The 22,254-nt window shown below is 41.3% G+C and overlaps 1 protein-coding gene across 1 annotated transcript in view; it reads right to left on the bottom strand.

Annotated features, from left to right (window-relative positions):
- The window catches only part of NUDCD3 (NudC domain containing 3), a 58,107-nt gene that overhangs the window by 13,602 nt on the left and 22,251 nt on the right, over nt 1–22,254 (bottom strand). The window contains exons 3-4 of the mRNA XM_044437371.1: nt 16,713–16,845; nt 7,979–8,122 (exon numbers count right to left, since the gene is read on the bottom strand). Coding sequence (XP_044293306.1) covers nt 7,979–8,122; nt 16,713–16,845 — 277 coding nt within the window. The remainder of the gene's footprint in view (nt 1–7,978; nt 8,123–16,712; nt 16,846–22,254) is intronic.

Below are 22,254 nucleotides of genomic sequence, written 5' to 3'. Positions count from 1 at the left end.
TGAGGCACAGTGATCGGCAGCCAAAAGCAAACTGATGAAGGGCAGGAGCTCAACCTATTTATACCAGGGATGGGGAGAGGTAGAGCTCCTGTCAAAACCGTTCAGCTAGGAGAATCTTCCCGAACATGGGCACTGCACAGGGGCAGCACCCATGTGTGTGATGCACAGAGACCATGAAGAAGTTTTTTCTAGCCCATGTTAGTCAGCTGTGTGTAATTTACAGAAGTAATTTTTAAAGGAACTTGTTATCCTGCCAACTTTGAGTGTTCAGTGTGTTTTTCCTCACTCCCCACCCCAAAGCAAAGTTTTCAAAACAATTCCCTTAGAGAAGGACCCTATAAACAAAGTTACTTGTGCATTACTTTGACAGTGTAGATTGTCCAATCCATTACCTCGGTGTCATGTGTTAAATTTATTTCCATTTCATCAATGGAAAGGGGTCTTTCCACTGGCCAGAGAGGCCCAGGAGGAAGCAGAGGGGGCGAGGCCAGCAGCCTCTGAGGCTTATTAGGCCATGCTCAGCGGAGCGTTGTCCCTTGTCTGTGTCCCTTAGCTGCAGCCCAGGCTGCCCGGGGACTCTCTTTCCTTAGGTCATGTTTGGGTTTTGTTTTTGTTTTTAAATAGACTGCTCTATTTTTCTTGTATTATTCTGTCTGGGAGGACTAGGAGAGAATAGTCAAGTAAGGGTAGTGTAGACAGACAAGACAGGAGAAGAAGTTAGGGCCTGCGAGAGGTGGCCTGTGTCAGGCCAGGAGACCACCATGGCGGGAGCCACAGGTGTTGCTGTCAAATGTGATGCCTGTGCCATGTTTTTCCATCTCTCAGGAACAGCAGGGATGCATTTGCCCTAGGTGCAAGCCGGTGTCCCTTCTGCAGGAGAAGGTGAGAGGTCTGGAGGATGCCCTTGCTTCCATCTGGGGGACAACAGAGAGCGAATGATTCCTGGACATGGCCAAAAGAGCTCTCCAGACCAACCCAAAGCAGCCCTCTTCTGGGCAGAAGAATGAGAGGGGCTGAGTGGGAAACATCGGGGGAGACATGGAGGCATGTCACCCACAGGAGGAGGAGGCCTGCATGGACTCCTGCTGCCGACCTGGAGCTGGGAAACAATTTTTCTTTGCTTGGGGAGACTGGAGCTGATGATGGCCTGGGGAACCGGCTTGATTGGGAACTCCAGCCTGAGGCCAGATGTGGCCAGGGGGCCAAGGTCTTGCACTTGGTGCATAGGAATGGTGTCATAAGTACAGGTTGGGGGACAAGTGGCTGGTGAGCAGCACTTTTGAAAGGAATCTCAGGGTACTGGTTGACTGCAGGCTAAACAAGAGTCAACATTGCGACGGGCAATCAAGAGGGTGAATGCCACCCTTGGTTGCATAGCGAGAAGTGTGGCTTCTAGACTGAGAGAGATACTACTGCCACCGTATATGACTCTGGTGCACCCATAACTGGAGTATTGTATTCAACTCTGGGCTCCACATTACAGGAAGGATATAGCCATGTTGGAATTGGTGCAGCGTAGGACCACAAGGATGGTGGCCAGATTGCAGGGAAAGCTGTATGAGGTGAGACGAGGGGAACCGGATCTTTTCAGAGGAGACTCTTGGTGACATACAGGTAGTGAAGGGGTGTCACGTGGAGATGGCTAGAGATCTGTTTTCCCCTGTGCAGGAGGGCAGGATGTGTTCTAATGGAGCAAAGCTCAAGGAACCAAGGTTCAATTTGCATGCCAGGAAGTACTTCCTGACAGTCAGGACCCCTAGGGTATGGAATGGGCTTCCATGGGAAGTGGTGAGGATGTTCAAGGATAGGCTGGACATGCACACTGTAGGCCCCTTCTAGCTCACTCTGTTTCTATGTTTCTACGTCTTTTTGCTGAAATCTTGCCACTCCAGCTTGGCCTTGCAACTGAAGCTCTCATCTTACTATCACTAATGACCTTGACCAGGCATAGAAGCTGGTGTTTTACCATCCATTCTCCACACTAGCAATAGCTTAACCAAAACCCCATTTCTTTGGCTAGTAGAGTCCACAGCGTTTGCTCTGTGACTTGCAAAAGTGACTTGCTCACCCTGCAGCACTGTGGATCCCACTGCAGAGGTGGATACCAAAGTCCTTATCACCATCCTTCTGACAAAATCCCTATACAGAAGCATCCATGCAAAGCATCACAAGAGTCTGGTCATGATGCATCCCTTGCCCTTGGCAAGGCAAAGGGAACCAGAATGTTCAGGCATATTTTTGGAATGAGACTGAACATCACACATTCACAGAGCTCAGGATAAATCCAGAAGACCAAAACAGCATAATTCTGTTTTTTTCTGGTTCTCCCAGCAGATGTTATTGTGGGGCTGCTCTTGCACTACCTAACGGAACAAGGAGAAGTTGCATAGGCTGAAAAAAGTTTAAGTCAAACACAACACAAAGCAAGCACGCAGGCTTTTCACCTCACAGCATGCCTTTTTGTGACAATCTCATAAGTATCTTGGTTGGTCAAAGGAACAGAACCCTTGGTTATGACTGCTGAGCACAGTATCTTCTTGGCCCACCCTCAAACAGTCAGATACTGGTCCATGAAGAGCTGCCGGTCTCCAACCATGATTCCTCCTTTGTAACTCCAGGCATGCAAAGATGGAGTAAGCCCTATACTATTTACATTCTTTTCAGCGCCAGGTTAAAACCTTTTTATTTAATTGCTATTTTAAAAATTAATATTTTATTGTTAACAGTTGCTTTTTTGTTTCTGTTTTTATAGAATTTTATGGAATTTGTTATTGTTTTATTGTTTTAATTGTACATTTGTGAGCCGTCCCGAGATACCGAGGCATGTGGTGACAGCATATAAAAGTTTTAAATAGATAAATAAACTACATGGGCAATAACATGAACTATGTCAAAACTGCACAGCACTGCCACCTGCCCCTGCAGTCAATAAACTTTGAGGTGGTCCTGGATTCTAATTTGTAGCATACACATCTCCTTTGAAATCTTACATCTTCAAAAGCTCTGTAAAACTGAGTATCATAAAGCCCTTATACAATATATGCTGTGGCCACATTTGGAATATTGAATTTAGTTTACACCATCCCATCTCAAAAATTGTGCATGTAGAGCCAAAAATGGAAAACCAAAACACCTCCTACTTCAATCCGCCCTTTCCTCAGATTCTTATTTTTCAGTTCATTGCCTACTCTGTACTCTTCCTTCACACATCTTTCATTTGGACTTCTTGTTCCCTAGCTTCTCTGTTTCCTGAATCTCTTCTTGCCTGCCCTACAAAGTGACTATTCTGTGACATAAAATCCTCCCAGCCAAACAGACAAGTTTCCTTTACCTCATGAATACAGAACTTCAAATATTATGACAGTTGTGTTCCCAGAGTAGCTGGCATGTTTCTGAACATTCCATGCCAATTTCCCAGGTCACGAGTTCATTTTACAGACAAGAGTTGAACAGAGAACTTCCCAATTCACAGTTTAACCATGAATACAGTTGCTTTTGCAAAATTCTAAAGATCTGGTGGGAAAAGAAAAAGATATGTGATGGAGGGAGCATGAACACATGCACTCACATGTCTCTCATAGTTTAGTATTATGGTAAATGCAGATCTTAATGAAGACAGAGAGACGTATACTGACAAAGGAAGGAAAAATAGCATGCTGCAGGTGAACAGCAGAGAAGCTGAGAAACTGAGAGCAGAAAGAACAGAAAGAATATGAATAAAGGACCAAGAAAATGCTGAATAGCTTTAGGTAATATCTCAGCAGTACCCTCTTCCACTAATAGAGTCTACTATTTTTCAAAATCCAGCTTCTTTAAAAGCAAAGAAATGATAACTGAATCATGAAATGTGTTACTCTTACTATGCCTTTCTCGTACCCAGCCCTATGATGTATACACTGCCAGCTGGCACATTTGCAGGTCAATTCCAAGCCTATAATAAGGTACAATTTAAATGTTTCCTGAAACTACTTTTTCCCTTTTCTCTGGAAATTGCAAATACATTTAATATAGTGCACTTTTACTGAAGTGTCCCAATAGCTAAACCACTCATTATGTTGAGTGGATTGTCAAAAGCCAAAGTTGGTGACTGCAGCACTGTGAAAAGTTAGGCTTGTGCTGTCACCATTCCAATCAAACAACACACCATCCCATCTGTGGCACAAGATGGTCTAGTGTGATTTCGCACTCCATGAACAAGCCTTATGCCTGCACACTTCCCCCACCTTCTCCTCTCACATGTTCCAATTCAATTAATGGCATAGCCATCCATAACAGTGATCTTAAAACTGGAGGAAGATAGTCTCCTGTCAACTATTGATAGTCTCCTATCAAGTTCTGTCTTCAATGTAGGGAGAGGGTTGGGCCACTCCAACTACTGGGGAATATTACTCAGTTTGGTTTCTACTTAGGGATAAGGGAGAATTTTGTTTGGTCTGCATTTCTAGGGAAACTAATCTAATTTATACTTCCTGGATTAAATTGTGCACTAGAACACTATTATAATTTTTCCAAAATTTGTGGCGAAATTCTTGGCTCAGAAACTGAAAGTTAGGGCAAGTTGTGCCCAAAATGTGCACGTTATGGAAAGTAGCACACACAATGTTCATGCAGTTTTAAAAAGAAATCCAGGCTGAAATAAAAATGGACAGAATGGCCTTATCCCTGAATACATGTAGAACTGACAAGGACCAGATCAATTTGACCATCCCTGTTTTTGGTGCACTACCTAATATTAACCTTTAGTTTTGCCAATAAAAACCAACATGTTTCTCATTATCCTGTTCTCTGCTTTGCCAGAGGTCTGTATGCCAGTGCCATGTTTCATACAGACAGTTTGGTACAGTGGTTAGAGTGCTGGACTGGGAACATGGGAGATCTGGGCTGGCCATGAAGTTCACTTGGTGTTTGGGAACAGTCACTCAATCTCAGCTCAGCCCACCTTACAGGTTTGTTGTTGTAAGAATAAAATAGAGTGGAGAAGAATTATGCAAGCTGCCTTGGGTTCCTTACAAAAGTAAGCAAAGCGGGATATATAAATGCAATGTAACAATATTTTCTGGTCTGCACTGATCTATATTATAGATTTAGTAATATTTTTGGATCTATACTGGAGGGGGATCTGACCAACTGCTAAATTTTATGTTTTCAAAATATGCAGCAACAGCCATTGTTGTTCTTGCTCCCAGCCTCTGCATCCTGGAAATTTTTTTATACCTAGCAGAGACTCACTGAACACAGTGTTTCTAATTCTGAATTTCATCACAAGATTGGGGTTTCAAGACCTGTCCAATCCTCCGTCCGCACCTTCCTACATTTTGTTTAAAGTCTAGCCTGGAGCAAGGTTCCAGAGAAATTAAAAACTTGCTGCTTGCTCTTCTGTGATTTTTTTAGTTGCTTCTGCTTTATTAAAATATTTCAATTTTGTCCTCCTTCTATACAAGATATAGCTATCTGGTACATGTCTGAGGTCAAGCCAGAGATATCATGTGCACACACATGCATACAGGGGGGCAGGGGCAGAATTGTGTGTGTGTGTGTGTGTATGTGCCTGCATCTGAACCAAACCTCCAAACCTGGATTGCAAACCACTATGGTTTGTGCTACAGCAGTAATTGAATCTGAGCATGCTAAGGAAGACAGAAACTAGAGAGGAGAGTGCACAAACACAGGGTTATATATGTACCAAGCTGATCTCAACCAAACAGCAAGAAATAACTTCTTTCACATTTAAATAATACAGTTTTGAATTCTGAAAAATAATCTGGATAGCAACCTAACTTCCTCACAGCTTTTTCCTCAATTCACATGCTTCTATAAATACTAACAACTTGCATAATGTTTTTACTCACAGATACCACCCATAATTGTCCTGTCAAATCGTTCCTTTCAAAGCAAATATATAGTGCACAGAAGGGATTATTTAAACTGTTTCCAGAAAATGACAGTAATGTGCCATATCATGTATAAATTTTCAAAAAGGTTGATTGAAAAGATTTCAGATTAAGTTTTTTCCTTTAGTCAACTTTTCACTCAGTCATCATCACAAACCAACCAAGTGCTCATGCTTCCACACTTTATATCATTTCAAGGTTCCTCCTGCAAAACTTAACTGTGGTACAGCTGTCTTTGTCCCATAAGACGGGAAGGAACTCTTCATATCAATACAGAACAAGATGATAGTGAAAACAGGCAGCCTGTTTCTGGGAGCCTGGAGGGGGAACAAAGTGTTGTGCCCAACACCCAACACGGTTATCTAAAAACAGCTCCTATGAATCTATTTTAATCTCAGAGGCTGACACACTAACTAGTGTAATAGCAAAAGGTCTAACACAAAAGCATTATATTCAAGGCCAAGTGTGTGGAGAAATGTTATCATGTTTCCTTGGTCATAGCTTTTGGAAGAAGGGCACTATTGCCCAAAGTGGTTGGTTTTGGAAGAGTAGAAATATTCTAATCAATTTGAGAAATGCACTTTCCTCTTGAAGTACCCCTGGGTTTGTATTGCTCCCTTCCTGTTCAATGGGGCTTTCATCATATCAGAAAACAGCACCAAAACTATTTTGGGGACTTAAAGCAAGCTTCACTGCACATCTAGATGTCTCCTGTTCTTGTCCCTGTGCTCGTAAACAGATGATGAAGCCAATAAGAGAACAACTCCAGCTGAACTTTGCACTCCCCCACTTTATAGGAAGGAATTGGATGGAGGGAGCACAGATAAAGAAAACACTGGGTCTCTGTTGCTGCTTATCCTGTTTTATCTTGTTTTCTTTCAAGTACATGGCTTTTAATGCATCTGAATCACTGGAAGTTACCTTCCACTCAGCCAAGAGGAGAGGGCTGCTGAATCAGTATAGGATAGAAACAGCAGGCACAACTCATCCACCTTCACCCTAACCCTAACCCTGCCTAATTCCAGCCTGTTCCTGACTTGCTCGTGTTTGATCCTGTGTGTGCTAGTCTGCTCCAGCCCTGCTCCTGTGTGTTCTTGCTTGCTTGCTCCAGCTGCTCCTGCCCTGCTCCAGCCCCCTCTTGTCTGGACCACCTTTGTGTGACTGCTTTCCTGGCATCAGACCACTGGACTTTTCTGGACTGTGCGCTCTCTCTCACCTGTATAACATTGGACTGCCTGCTGCCTTGGCCCTGACCCTGGACTGCTGACCACACCGCCAGCCACTAGCCCTACTAAGCTACAGGTATCCCTGGTCCCAGTGTTCTGCCTGCCCCAGCCACCACCCATATCCCAGCCTGTACAACCACAGAGAGCTGCCACCAGAGAAGGCAATACTGCATTAAAAAGACACATGATGTAGACAGGTACAGACAGGCAAGCAGATAGTCTTTTGTACACTGGGAAGAGTTGCTTCTTCTACTCCCATTGCCCCATCAGGCCACCCATATATGAAACTGGAAGTGTTTATTTTATTCTTCATTTACTATGGTTTTATCTTGCCCTCCCTCCAAAGTGTTCAAGGTGGCATACGTTGTCTTTTACCACTTATAACTACTCTGTTAGGTTAGGTTGTAAGGGGGGGGGGGGGACACACCAAGGTCATCCACTGAACTTCAAAGCCTTAGAAGGGCTGATGAAAGTAAGGACAAGAAAAACATACCAACAGTGGAGAATAAGGACTGATCTAAGAACCAGAAGGGAAACAAAGCGCATGGAAATATATGATACAAAGTCATATGGTGTAGCAATTGTACTGAAGCTAAACTGGCAGGATCTGGTTACTGCCTTGATGAGAGACCACAGGGCTTGGAGGAAATACAGAGTATCAAATGTCAAAAAATAACTATCTTGCGTATTCTGTACGGTTAACTGGTAATCTGCATAGCAGAGCTAAGCAATGTATTAATTACAGTCTTTAATAAGAAAAGCTTGGCCCTCCCCCATCAACCTAAAGCCTTTCTAAAATATGTAGAGTGTGCATACGCACCTGCGCACACATTCAGAGGGAAAAGATTAGATAGTGCTTACCAGGATGCACTTTCCTGGTTCCATACTCCAGACAGAGTTCTCAGTGTTGATCTTGTGGGTAAGCGTGCCTTCCATGAGCACCCGATACCCATTTCCCTCCACCACCGCCACATGAATTGAATTACTGCCAATGTCCACAGAAACCTGAAAAACAGAGAGAAACAAATCAGCAAGGCCATTCTAGCCCTCACCGCTCTCTCCTGGGTAAGGACTGAGGACAGCAATACAATCACAATGCAAGACAAAGGAAAGCAATGAGGTGTATTATATATTTCCAGCATTTATATATTTATTTGCCCTTCTATTTGCAATAAAACTTCCAGGGCAGGGCAGGGCCGAGCACAAATTGTAATGACTATGTAAACACACAATGGTAAGCCAGAATTCTGAAGAATGCTGGCTTATTGTGAGTAGAGACTGAAGGTGGTGTGTATGTGTGGTGGGGGGGGGGGGTTCCATGGAAAAAATGGGGGCCTTTTTAAAAAAAGCAAAATTCAGGGTTTTTCCCCATTTTTCCAGCCCCCCCGCACACACATCTATAATCACGTCCACTACTGTCTCTCTCTTCTGCCTATTATTTCTCCCTCAGTCTTTTGCAACCCTGCACAAATTAGGCAACAGATAACCTCAGTTATAACTTTTATGTTATCTACTCCTTCTTCCTGCTCCCATTGACAGCTGAAACCAACAAAGAAATTGACCAGAAAAGACTACCCATATTGAAGAGCACACTTGCAAATAGCTAGCAAAAAAGATTACAATCCTATTTGTGCATGTCTGGGGCTCCAAAAAATAAATGTAAAAAGGGGGAATAAGCAACGGTCCTCCCAAAGTGCCATTTCAGCATCAATGGCAGGGCAGTCACTAATGAGGTCATGAAAACAAACAGCACATGCTTTTTCCTTTTTCTCTCCTTTCCTCTCTCTGTATCTCTCTTTTAATCAGCCCACTGCATTTGAATGGTCTGACATGACCAGTCATCATGGGCAAGAATGACCCTACAACAAGCCATGGGTTCTCTGTTAGCTTGTTCCAGAACATTAAAACACCCCATGGGAAACAGTGTGGATTCAGTTGACAACCAAATGGCAGGTTGTCATTCTGGATGGTACCCCACCATGGCTGCCTGGTTTATGTGATACAAATTCAATCAACCTCTAAGAGTAGGAAGGAAACAAAGGAGGAAGGTGCTTTATTAAGAAACTGAGCTACAACTGCATTTGAGAATTTAGAAAGATACAGTTTTAACAGGTAAGGTGGAGATGACATGCAACAACACGTGGCAAAGAAGTAAACGGAAAACTAGCAACTCATCCAGAACATAAGACTAATAAAAATAAAGGTCAGAAGGATAATTTTCTAAGAGGCATCCTCCATCCTGCCTCACATCAGAGGAAACGCTTTACCTACACTGCTGCCACAACAATAACTGAATGCCTTCGTCAAAACTAATGCTTTATTGAAATGAAAATGCATGCATGTATGATGTGTATGATTTAAGAGCTCTATGCAGGTGACTGATTGATTTGCTCTAATTTATAAAGAACAGGTTTTTAAGGAAGTTGGAAAAATCTATTAAACCGTTAGAGAATGGAAGAACTATGGAAGAATGGAAGAGTCATCGGGTGAACCTGGGCAATGGATATGGATTTTATAATTGTATAATTTTGTTGTATTTTACATCATGGACTCAAATTTTGATTTTACTGTGTGTTGCCATGGCTTTCTAACAATTCAGCTGGTAAATTTAATAAGATTATATACAGAATGAAGCAGCAACAGTTAAAACTCCAATCTGATCACAGATGTTCTGCTTAGCGTTCAACTGGCTTCAAAAGCAATCCTATGCTGGAAATGACGGGAGCTGGAATCCAACCAGATCATCAAGTTCCTCACCTGAACTAAGGTTTGCAACTTTTGTGTACTACTGAGACTATGGGTGTGTTTCGATGAGTCTATTTACAGTATCTTCACCCTCTCTCATTCATAGAACTATCCTGCGGAGAGTGAGGGGGCAGTCCAAAACCACAGTGCTCTTCCATGTTTTCCCACCACTTCTGACATCTTTTTCCTCACAGCTGAAAATCCACTGGGTAGGAAAAGACAGAAGGGCTACACAGTCTCCTTTGATTGGTAGCTAAGAGCCCACAACTAGATGTGTCTCACGTATACTCAGAAGATAAAGAGTCCTAAATATTAGCCTGAACCAGAGGAGGAGGGAAAGCACATAGCTTTGATACACATCAAGTTCACAATCTAAATAGCATTTCCTCAGCTGATCAATTGTTGAGAAATCACAGAGGGTGAAGGAGCATATAGTTACAGTTCCTTCCAGCCCCCTCACAAATGTCAATCACAACGCACATTCAAAGCAGGGAAGCAAACATAGCATTAAAAAAAAATGTTAGAGATGCTGGCTGTGGCATAGGCCTAGCTAGTGCTACAACCAAATCAGACAAGTTTGATCTCAAAATGCAAGTTCAGTTGCTGAAGCATCAACAAAGAAAATTCCATCGGCACCAGAAAGCTCAGAACTTGCCCCAAACAAACTAGCGTTTCATTATCAATTTCTTCACATAGAAATGCTTCTGCAGACATCCAGAGAGAGCATGAAAACAAATTTTAAAAATACTCTCTCTAAAGAAAGATGCAGATGCCATATATGCACAAGATGGCTATGCTTCCTATTTGCAGGCTTCCATAGAACATGCACACTAGGTCGGCTAGATTAAAATAAAAAGGAGAAAACCCCAATTACTCACTGGTGTTCTATTGTACTGAGGCAAAAGACCAATCATTACTGAAATGAGATATTAACTCAATTTAGCTTGGATACCATGTATTAAGTAAAAAGAGCATTTTAAGCCAGTTCTGTTTTCTGATTACGAAGATTCGTCCTTCCTTCAGTGAAACTGGGCTGCTGCCTGGCAGATGGATTTATATTCAGGGAAACAGAAAGTAAAATGAAATAGAAAGTAACATGAAGTGACTACAACAGTCATCATCAAACAGTGGCTTTCAGGGACGGTAGGCGTACTCATGCTGGGCTGCTCATTTTAAAAAAGGACTGCAGGTGAAAAATAGAGCTGAAGCCATACCACATTTATTTCTGTCCTTTTTCCGTAAGCTAATTGAACCGTGCCTCATTTTGCCTAGCTCTTCTGGACATTTTAAAACAAAACAGAGGATGCGTAGCCATTCTGATGTTGCTGGACTAGAGATGTGAAAGTATGAAGAAAAAATTAGGAAAAAATAAGGTTATGCCCCCCCATTAACCTTTTTGCCCCCCACTCCAACTGAATAGTTTTGGATTGTTAAATATTTTCTTTTAGAATGGTGAACAAAATGTTCAGAAAAAGGGGTGCATACATTGCTACCTAAACTTTATGCCCTCAAAATTATTTGTAAAAATTACACAATTAGAACACTTTTTAAGAAGATTTAAGATGAAACATCCCTGGACTTTTTAAAGCTGGGGGATTTTTTAAATTTCCAAAACAATTATTACATTGATTCCCTATTAAGCTTATTAAATTCTAATGCACCTTTTCCTACCAGACATTTAGAAATGTTACAAGTTATACTCAGCTTCACAACATGTGTCATTTTGTTGCTCACTTCTCTTTATGGAGTAATTCCAAAGTGGGGTACAAACAAACAACATAGTAAAATTCTACTTGCTACTTATTTAATTTCTATACCACCCAACAGCTGAAACTGTCTGGGTGGTTCACAAGAGCACAGATAAACACAGGAACAGAGTGAGTCAGAAGGAGCCTCCTGGGCCATCTAGTCTGACTCCCAGTTCCAGCCGACTTCACTCATAACATGACTACCATGTGCCTGTCCCTCCTATCCTTAAACAGCCTCACCACTGGGGCTTCAATCACCTCTGGTGGAAGCCCATTCCATGCCCAAGGGGTCCTAACCATCAGGAAGTACTTCCTGGCACCCGAAATCTTGGTTCCCTGAGCTTTGCTCCACTGGAACACATCCACTGCAGGGGGAAAAAACATCATGACCCACCTCTGTGTGGCATCTGCTCACGTACCTGTATGTCGCTAACAGGTCCCCTCCGAGTCTCCTTCTCTCAAGGCTGAAAAGACCCAGTTCCCTCACTCTCTCCTCATATGGCTTACCCTGCAAACCAGCTACCATCCTAGTGGCCCTTTGCTGCACTGTTTCCAGCCTTGCTATATCTCTCTTATAATGAGGGGCCCAGAATGGAACACAATGCTCCAGCTGTGGGTGCACCAGAGTCATACAGAGTGGCAGCAACACCTCTCTCGATCTAGAAGCCACGCTTCTGGCTATTCAACCAAGGGTGGCATTTGCCCTCTTGGCTGCTGCACCACACTGGTGACTCATGTTTAGACTGCAGTCAACCAGCACCCCGAGATTCCTTTCACAGGTGCTGTTCTCCAGCCACTTGTCCCCTGTACTTAAGATGTCCATTCCTATGCCCCAAGTGCAAGACCTTGCACTTATCTGCATTGAACTCCATCCTGTTGTCCCCTGCCCACTCCATAGTCTGCCAAGATCCTTCTGCATCTGGAGTACTGCTCCTCAGTTATGAGGACAGCTCTGACCAAAAAAATGTGCATGTAACCCAACAGAGTAAAATTATCCTGACTGGAGTCACTATATGTTAAGCGTCAATTAATGCCTTTCCAACAAGAGAACTTTTCTGATATAACACAGTTGTGTAAGCTGAAGCTGATGTACAAGACGAAGTGTGCTCAATTCAGCTGCCTTGAATTGATGGAGGGGAAGAGAAACAAGCCATTTTCCAGACTGGAAAAACACACACCACACACCCCTTGGCTTAACTGATTCTGTGATAGCAGGAAGTACAAATAAGCCTCTCCTCTAACCACTTCAGTCAGTATGTCTGCCTGAGTACATCTCTCAAACTCCCCTTCACTAATAAGGCTGCAGTAGAGATCGGCTTCTCTCAGGCTGACAGAATAAATTGCATCATTCTCCTGTGCTCCCCTCAAGGAAAACCCTGGATCATGAAGAAAAAGTGTGGGGGGAGTTCTACGAGTCAGGAACCTTGTGCAGATACATGCTAATAAATGTACATGACAGAGAGAGTCTCGTATCTATCGGGAAAAGGCTGTTTCCTTCTCAGCAACCATCACCCTAAGCATAAACATGCTAGACATTCTTATTGGAAACCCTCAGAGCAGTACCTGAAGGCAAAGGTACTATCAGATTAAGCCGTTTTGACTTCTGAGTTCACAAAACATTAACTGATTCCTATTTTTTTGCGACGAACAATAGCCACATGGAGCAAAATGGATTTTGCTTTAGATACAAACATTATCCTGACGTTAAAAAAAAACCTCCACAAAGATTAGCTATGCTGATCCATGGGAAAGAAATCTGGAATCTACAATTTGGCTTTTATTAGGACCAACCAAAATTCCACAATATTGCACAAGCTGCAAAAAGAATCTTCAAAAAGGATCTCGCTTCAAACACTGGAGTAAGGAAAGCATTATGGAACTGCAATTCTTCTCTATATGTAATGGTCACATAAAGACATTTGGGGACAAAATTTCAAATTGACAATATGACCGAACAAAAAAAAATCATCAAGATTCCTGTATATCTCCTTTCCGAAAGGATTTATAGTCCACGGTGCACAAATATTTCATGGGAATGGTTAATTCAAGCACCAAAGATAATGATTCCACAGCTTTCTGGAAACTGACATCTAAATTTTCTCCCAAGGATGATTCTCCTCTGCACTCCTTAATTGCATCTGCTATTTGGGGAACACTTTAGGAAGATACATGCCAAGGGTGTTTATGAACTCCCCTTACAGAACTTATGTTTGTAAGCCGTCCTGAGATACCGAGGCATGTGGTGACGGGATATAAAATTTCTAAATAAATAAATAAACTTAGCAGACTTTCCTGAATGGCCTCCAGTTTCCATTAAAGAAATCAAATCACTGACTGATCCACCTAAGCGAGAAAAAGCCCTGGATATTGATAATATTCCTCCAGAACATTTGAAAAATAACACAGACTGGTGGGCACCTCCTCTTGGCTTCACTGTTTGCTTGCTTATTGACCACTCAGTAAATTTTGCAAAGAATGGAGACAGACAATAAAGGCAGGTTGTTACCTGTAACTGTCCTTCGAGTGGTCATCTGTGCATCACACATATGGGTGCTGCATATGAAGCACCCGTATGTGCTGCATACGCAGCACCGAGGGAATGAACCCCAACCAGCAGAAATAATTCAACTGCTTCTTACATGCAACTGGTTTTCAAAAAGGGGGGGGTACTAATGAGAGGACAATATCTTTTGATTTACCCTTCCCATTCAAGACAAGAAAGATAACAAAATAAGCTATTTGGATTGTCCCATAGCAAATTTATGGGTGCAGGCAAAAACTGCAGGTAATCATGAAGTTATCCATCCTCATTACTTTTTGGGGGAATACTTGCCTAGCAATATCCTTTCCCTTAACATCCAGCCTGATTTAGAATTGCTATGAACTCAAACGCTTGCTTACTTCCTGGTGACATGATTGTAAAAAGGGATTACTCTATTGTTATTTCAGGATCACAGGTAACCTGCAGAGATCTCTGCCTGCACCTACTATCTTCCCCTGTATCAGCGGCATGTGACATGGATGTGTGTCTTTATATACTTGGACACCTTTCTTGATGTCCACCAAGGTGCCCTTTCCATATACCTTTTCATTTTAGTTTAAATAATAAATAAATAAATAAATAAATAAATGTTGTTTAAACAACTTATATGCCGCCCCATTGCATGAGCCTCGGGGCAGCTTACAATCATTAAAATCCCATATAAAATACAAAAAATTCTTCAAATAAAATACAAAAAATAAAATAATTAAATAGTGAATCCACAATGTTTCTTACTGGAAGGTATGATCACTTTAAACTGCTGCTGCCTTTTTAAACTTTGTTTTATTTTTGCTATAAATGACTGTGGACTACACATAAGACTCAAATACATTCTTGGGAAACAAAAATGGTTGCGAACCAATGCTTCCCTTTGTAAGAAGCCCTAAAACAGCTTTAGAATGCCATATGTGCCATGTATCCAAAACAGTTGCCTACCTCTACCCTGTAAATGCCCAATAACCCTTGAGATGGTCTGAGCAGGCCTTGCTTATTATTCTACAACCAATGTCATGTTGCTGGACCTTCTCAATAGTGGTACCAATCCTCTGGAACACCCCCCCCCCATGTGTTGAGACACAGATGCTGTGGAAAGCATTAAATGCATCTTGAAGTCATACCAGCTTTTCTATCATTTTTCTCTGACTTGTAGTGGATTATGACACTAAACCATTCTATTACTACTTTATTGTTGTAATACTTCAGTTTTTATTCTATATTCTGCTTGCACCATTTTATCATTGATTTTATATTGTATTACAATGCCTTCTAGAAGTATTTGCCCCTCTTTGAGTTTTCCACATGTACTACAACCTTCAACTGAAATGCATTTAATTGACACTGTTACCAACTGATGTAAACAAAATACTCAATACTCTGAAGGGGCCAAATATTTTTATTGTGGCAAAAATTTAAGCAAATGAAAACAGACTGGCACGTGCATAAATATTCACCCTCTTTGCTACAACATGTCTAAATAAGGTTTAGCACAACCCAATCTCTCCAGAAGTATGTATACGATTCCAGTGCCACCTGATACCAAATTAGATATACCTGTTACTAAAAGGTCCCAGAGCACATTAAAGAGACTATTTAAACAAACATGACCATTAAAGACTAAAGAGCTATCAAAGCAACTCCAGGATAAAGTTGTGCAGAAGTACTTTTCCTCAGCAGCAACTGGGAAACTGGTCAGGACTGAGAGCAAGATGGATAGGGTAAAATACAAATCAAATCCAGAGATAAACCTGTTTCAGTCAGCATGAGATCTAGTCTGGGATGGAGGTTCACTTTCCAACAGGACAATGACTGTAAGCACATAACCAAAGTAACATTGGAGTGGTTTAAAACCAAGAGCTTGAATGTTTTAGAATGGTCCATTCACAGCTCAGACCTTAACTCAACTGAGTATCTTTGGCAAGTCTGCTGCTGGATATTGTTCATCAGTGCTCCCCCATCCAAACTGACAGAGCTGAAACAGTTTTCCCTGGAAGAAAACAGCAGGATCCAAATGCTCAAAACTGACAGAGACTAATCCAAGAAAATTCAGAGTTACAGTTGCTGCCAAAGGTACTTCTACCATGTAATGACCTGGGACATCAATACACAGGTAGCCAAGAAGTGACAGTTTGTGTTTCTCAAATTTCGTGTCAAAATAAAACTATTTTACATCTTCTCAGGATTCAGTATCTTGTGTACACCAACCAGGAACAATGCCAATTAAATCCATTTCCATGCTATGTTGAACACCACAAAATGTGCAAAAGTCAAAACCTCGAATATTTCTGCAAAACACTGTCTCGTATGTCTTGTGAGCTGCTTAGAGATTTTAGGTTACTAAGTGGCATAGAAATAATATATTATTATTTATAATATATATTTATAATATAAAAATATAATATAAAAATTAGGTGTGGCCCTCTGATGGACTGTCTGAAAGAGTAGCACAGGTCAGCATCATTCTCCTCAGCAAGATGAGATGAAATTAAGGTGCTATAAGGTATCATGTAAGCAAAATATTGGGGAAAGAAGGAAGCTTATCAGCCACAGGTGCATACATTACCTGCCTGCCTTTCCGAATGTGCTTGGGCACTGGAACTTTAATCTCCACATCACTATAGTCTTGGGACCAGACATAATTCTCTCGCACTGCTCCATTGTAACTGTCCGGATTTGCCTGGAATTGCTCCTGTTTCCTGGAAAAAGAGGCAAGAATCTGAGTATTCAGTGGAATAAGACAGAACAGAAAACAAACATATAAAAGTAAATCAGGAAAAGCTGCATGCTACAGCAGAGTTTTGGATGTACCATCATCCACCTAAAAAAAAACGCCAAGAGCCTCAGACAGTCTGTCCACATGACCTGACATCCTTCTTAGGATATGCTTCTCACTGCTACAGTTAACCAGAAAGCCACATGACAACTTTTTAGTCCCCTTCTCCCACACATACTTCCAATACTTACCAGGCAGAGTGAAGCTCTACAAGGCTGACAGATTTCCCAGGTTAAACTGAAGGGTATCAGCTGTCATGCCACCAAATGGCATTTATACTAAGATGGCTTTGCAGAGCTATGACTAGTGATAACCCCTCTCTTGCTGAAAGCAAGGAACAAGAGCAACCACTAGTGCCAAAAGGGAGTCACAGTGAACATTTAGAAGGCTGTTGCAATCTCATTAGGGCACTAAGCCACACTACCATGGCCACCTGACATACTTTCTGAATCTAGTGTAGCTTGGAGTAGGGAAATCTCCAGGCAAAAGAAAGCTAAAAAAATTATGAAGCAAAAGGGTTGCTGCTGTGGTCAGTCTTGGTAATGTAGAAAGCTCAGCATTTAAAACGGGGACAGGACAATACATTCCAGAGAACACCCTACAAGATGGGTGAGCAGAGGCTAACTTTCCACTCTGCCTTTTTTAAAATGACATCTGGATTTGCTTCTACTACACGAATGTGCTGAACAGGGTGACATATGACCATGGCAACAGAAGATCAGAATGGAATGGTGGACACTCAGTGCTGCCCTTTCCAGGTCCCTGGAAACGAGGCACATTCTCCTTGGCCTTGTAGCATTCAGTGCCAACACATAGAAGCAATCTCATTTTCCACAGAACAGGTCTCCTCCCACACAACCCAACAGCAGCCAACAAGGAAATATCCCAACAATTACTCTAAGCAAAAGAGCATTTGGACAGACAGAAACAGAAGAGCTGCCTTATTTTCTCTTGGGTTACTCCAGATCAATGTTACAGACTTTGTTTCACATATACAGTCTCAAGAAATAACATGTATTTAGACAACTCAGAATCCTACCAAAATTTCCAAAAAACCCTTACAAAGTGTTTTCAATAGCAGAACAGTATAGTCTTGAGGAGTGGGGGAGGGTGGAAAAGCTAACTGTACAGTTCTCCTGTAAGATGTTTCATTTCACTAACATTTCTAACATATAATCCACATTTTAGGGAAAATTAGCTTAGTTAATTCAGAAGAACTGTAGGTGTTCAACCTCTCAGAAAAAACAACCCACTTATGTAAATTACACATGTACAAGATATTTAAAACAGGGGGTTTCCCTTAGTCAAGGTCTACAGACATAGAGATATCTGTGTTTACATACTAGTTCTAAAAAGCTGAAACTGAAGACAGATTACCACATCTAGTTATAGAAGAATGTGGATCTTATGTTAAAGTCACATTTTATTTATTCCTATTTATATCTTGCCCTTCACAAAATTCCAGGGTGAGTTACAGCATGAAAACCACAACACTAAAATATAATAAGCATAGAATAAAACCAGTAGTACAACTATTTCTAAGATTATATTAGTTGTGTTGATTGTTTCTTCATGGAATTCACAGAGTTCCCCATCTGGTCTGCATCCAAATACTGACCAGACACAGAGCACCTGTTTAGCACATGATATGCTGTTGGTTTATATGGCATTCATCATTATGGCCAATTCGAGATAGTGGGAAAATCAGAAAAACAAATGGCACAGCTATTCCTGAGCTTGTAAAGAGTAGAGCACATGGTGTACCTCAAGGCATTTTACTCTGAAAAGTATAAAGCCTAGAACATTAGAAGTACTGAAAGGACCAAAGGTTATTACGAATATTATTATGGGTTAAAAAATGTCAAAAGTTTTACCCCATTATCAAGACTATAACAGTGCGATGTACCCCCCCTCGCCCCACCAAAAATAGCCAGAAGCAGAATCGCTTTCTATTTGAGGGTGACTTCAACTATCCTCAAAATAACTAGATGGAAGCAAGTCAAGGATAACAAATTCAGATGATTACAAGATTACCAGATACAAGGTGAGTATATTTTGAGATATTCCGTCATGGAACTAACTAGAGAACTGAGTCTTGATTTAATCTGGAACAGCAGACAGAATCTGGTGAGCCATGTAAGCTCACCAGAACTGTCTGGAAATAGTGCCAAAAACACAATCAAAATTCAATATGAATAGAAAATCATCCAGGAAGCCCAATCCAGTCTTACTTAGTTTCCATTTTGTCTTGTACCAGTCCCCGTCCCCATCCTATCTTGTCTTTTCAAGACAGACACAGAGACTTACAATGGAAGCTGATAGTTTGGAAGCTAAAGTCCATTCAGAAGCTTGAAAAAGACTTCAAACCACTATGGCAGAGGCTTTAAAATGTGCAATAAATGGTTTTTAATTAAAATAAATAGCATAGTTTAAACAACAAACATGTGGAAATTATGAAAGACAAGGATGTCTCCCTTAGGAAATATAATTATTTTCTGAATGAAACTGGAAGGGGTGAGAAAGAAGCTAGCAAACTAAAAATACTTCCATAATAAAACAAAAGGAGGACAGTGAGAAGGAAAGAATTACAACCATTACCAGACACTCCATTTTATTTCTCTACTTTTGCTTTCCATTCCCCACCTCAGTCATCAGCACATGCACCCATGAGAATTGTCAGACCTCAATTAACTGTTTGGGGGTTTACACCCACTCCCAGGATATTTTTCCCTAGAGGCTTTTCATACTTCCACAAAACTTCAAGGTTCACCTGTGCTTGCTGATTGGTCTCTCAAGCGTGTGGATGGCAACATTTTAGCTACAGCAGGTTTGACTCTCAGATAATAAGTTCACTATTAGCATATCTATCTCTTTATTATAGTAATTATATAACTAAAATAAAGATATGATAGACATGCACCTTCAACCCTGAATAAAATTACAAAATGTTTTGCTAAAGATAGAACAGAGCCTTAGCAACACAGCATTTCCCCCAATTTAATTCTTCTGACAACAAAATAGAAAGCAGGACACACATTTCTTCACAGACATTTCAAAATAGCAATACATACGTCCTTGCCTGAAGACTTGCAATCTGATTCAGCCATCTCCAACCCAGAGTCCTCCAGATGTGTTAGACTGCAGAACCCATCACACCGGCCAGCATGGCCATAGATACTGAAGTTCAATATAGGTTGCTGTGAAAGATGGAAGTTACATCCAAACACATCTGGAGGGAATCAAGTTGGAGATGACTGAAAATACATAAAAGGGAAAAGAGCAGGAAAAACAGAGAATAAGAACTGCTACTAGATCAGATCAATAGGTGTTCAGCATTGTGTAGCCAATGAGCGGGCTCTATTTAACTTGCCATTGGACTATCCTATGGAGGGGTCCTCCTTGGGGGGTTTTCCCTAACAATTTTGTCATACTTTTAAATCTTGGGATTCTCCCAAGCCTGTTGATACTACCAAGTTGTGTGTGGGTGGTGCCGTTTTGTCTATGTAAGGATTCACAAAGATAATTGTGACTGCTATTAATATGTACAATGTTAAAATATGCTTCAAAATTCAAAAGCAGAGGCAACAGGAGCATTAAATGGCATAGGGAGAAAAGGGGTACTGAAGCAAAATTAAAGACAAAGCCACAAAACTGGTAAAATGGAGAATTTCCACAACAGAGAGAAGTAAACCACAAAGCTGATCTCCTCACATCCACTTCAAGGCACAGGTTTTATTTAACCCCTGCTCTTTATAGTTTTAATGCTTTACTGTTTTAAACGGCTGTTGTTAATAATAATAGTTAGAGAGTTCAGCAACAACAAGTTTACATCAACCTGAAGCATGCTTATGTAAATTTCCACAATAAAGCAAAACGGCAATATGACCAGATCTTATGAAATTTGCTGGAGTCAAACAGTAAGCAGCCTGCATAGAGAGAACAGAGCAGACAGAGAATGCCATTAGGGTTTGTCATCCGAGAGAAGAGGGAGAAGCACACAGTTCCTTACTTGACATGCTCCCTTAAAAGTGACAAGTCTCCGAGTTCCTTAGTTCCTGTTGACATTTCATGTGCACAGGCAGGATGAGCTAACAGAGTGCAGCAGCCAACAAGCACTGTTTGGAGGAACACGCATCGTAATATCCAGGGACACTGAGATCCCAGAGACAACGGAGCCAGGTCTGCTGACAAGAAAGCAGGCCACAGAATACATGTGAACAAAATGAGTTACGGGCAACTAACCTGTGCTATGCAGGTGTCGTCCAAAATGTCAAGTATCTCGCGTTTTCCCTGACTATTGATCATGCTAGCAGCAACTGGTAGGAGTTATAGCCCAGAACATCCCAGATGGTGAAATCCCAAGCAGATGGTGAAGACCCCTGAGAGGCTCTATCCAGACATAGGGATTGGGCAACAGAATGACAATTGACTGCGATGTGAAGTACAACACCGTAACTTCATATCTATACTGACAACTGGATCGGAAAATCCAGGAAAGCACTCTAAAAATGTCAACTCCTTTTGCTTCACCAGTTAAAAGGATGAATTCATTGCTACAAAATGAATTAAGAAAAGGATGGAAAGTAGCAAGAATCTTATTACAGCACAGTTGAAATACTATTTACAAACCTGAAATATCCCTATCTCAAAAAGATATTAGGCTTCAAAAAAGGCAACTAAAATTATCAAAGAGCTGGATTAGTTTTCCTGTGGAAAAAATGGTAATAATGGAGGCCTTTTGGATTAGGAGAGTCAACTTGGTGTGGGAAGGTGGCATAAAACATAGGGTTTTTAAACTTATGAACCAGTTGAATAAAATTTGTTTTCTCTTGTAATAATTAAAGTTTATGACTATTCACTTAAAATAGCAGGCAGCCATTCACTTAAAAGGGCAGACACATACACAGTGAGTTAAGAATGCCTAATATGGAATTTACTTTCACAAAATGTGGTGACAGCCAATACCTTAAGGATCTACTCCTATGTATGTTTAGACAGGAAAAAAAGAATCCTACAACTCCAGCATTTCCCAGCCAGCATGTTGCAATCTTAGGACTTTCTTCTGTCTGAACATACATAGGAATGTGCCCTAAATAGCTTTTTAAAGGACAAGTGGGACCTGCAACAAGTTCAGGATTCCAGACACATAATTCCATTCCTACTCTCCCTTGGTTTTCCATTTCTTCCCTCCCTAGCACCCAATAGCCAGGCATCATTCCATAGCAAGTAAGCATGCTTGGCCCTCACAGGGTTGGTTCCCCCTCAGCCCCCAATTAGCAGGGGATTAATATGTATTTTCAATATACTTTCTATGAACCCTACTATTTCCCTG

Source organism: Varanus komodoensis, unplaced genomic scaffold (genome assembly GCF_004798865.1).
Source record: "Varanus komodoensis strain SLA01 unplaced genomic scaffold, ASM479886v1 scaffold30, whole genome shotgun sequence".
NCBI classification, from domain to species: domain Eukaryota; kingdom Metazoa; phylum Chordata; class Lepidosauria; order Squamata; family Varanidae; genus Varanus; species Varanus komodoensis.
Note: the sequence above shows the minus strand (reverse complement) of the source record. Positions and strands in the feature narration are given on the sequence as shown.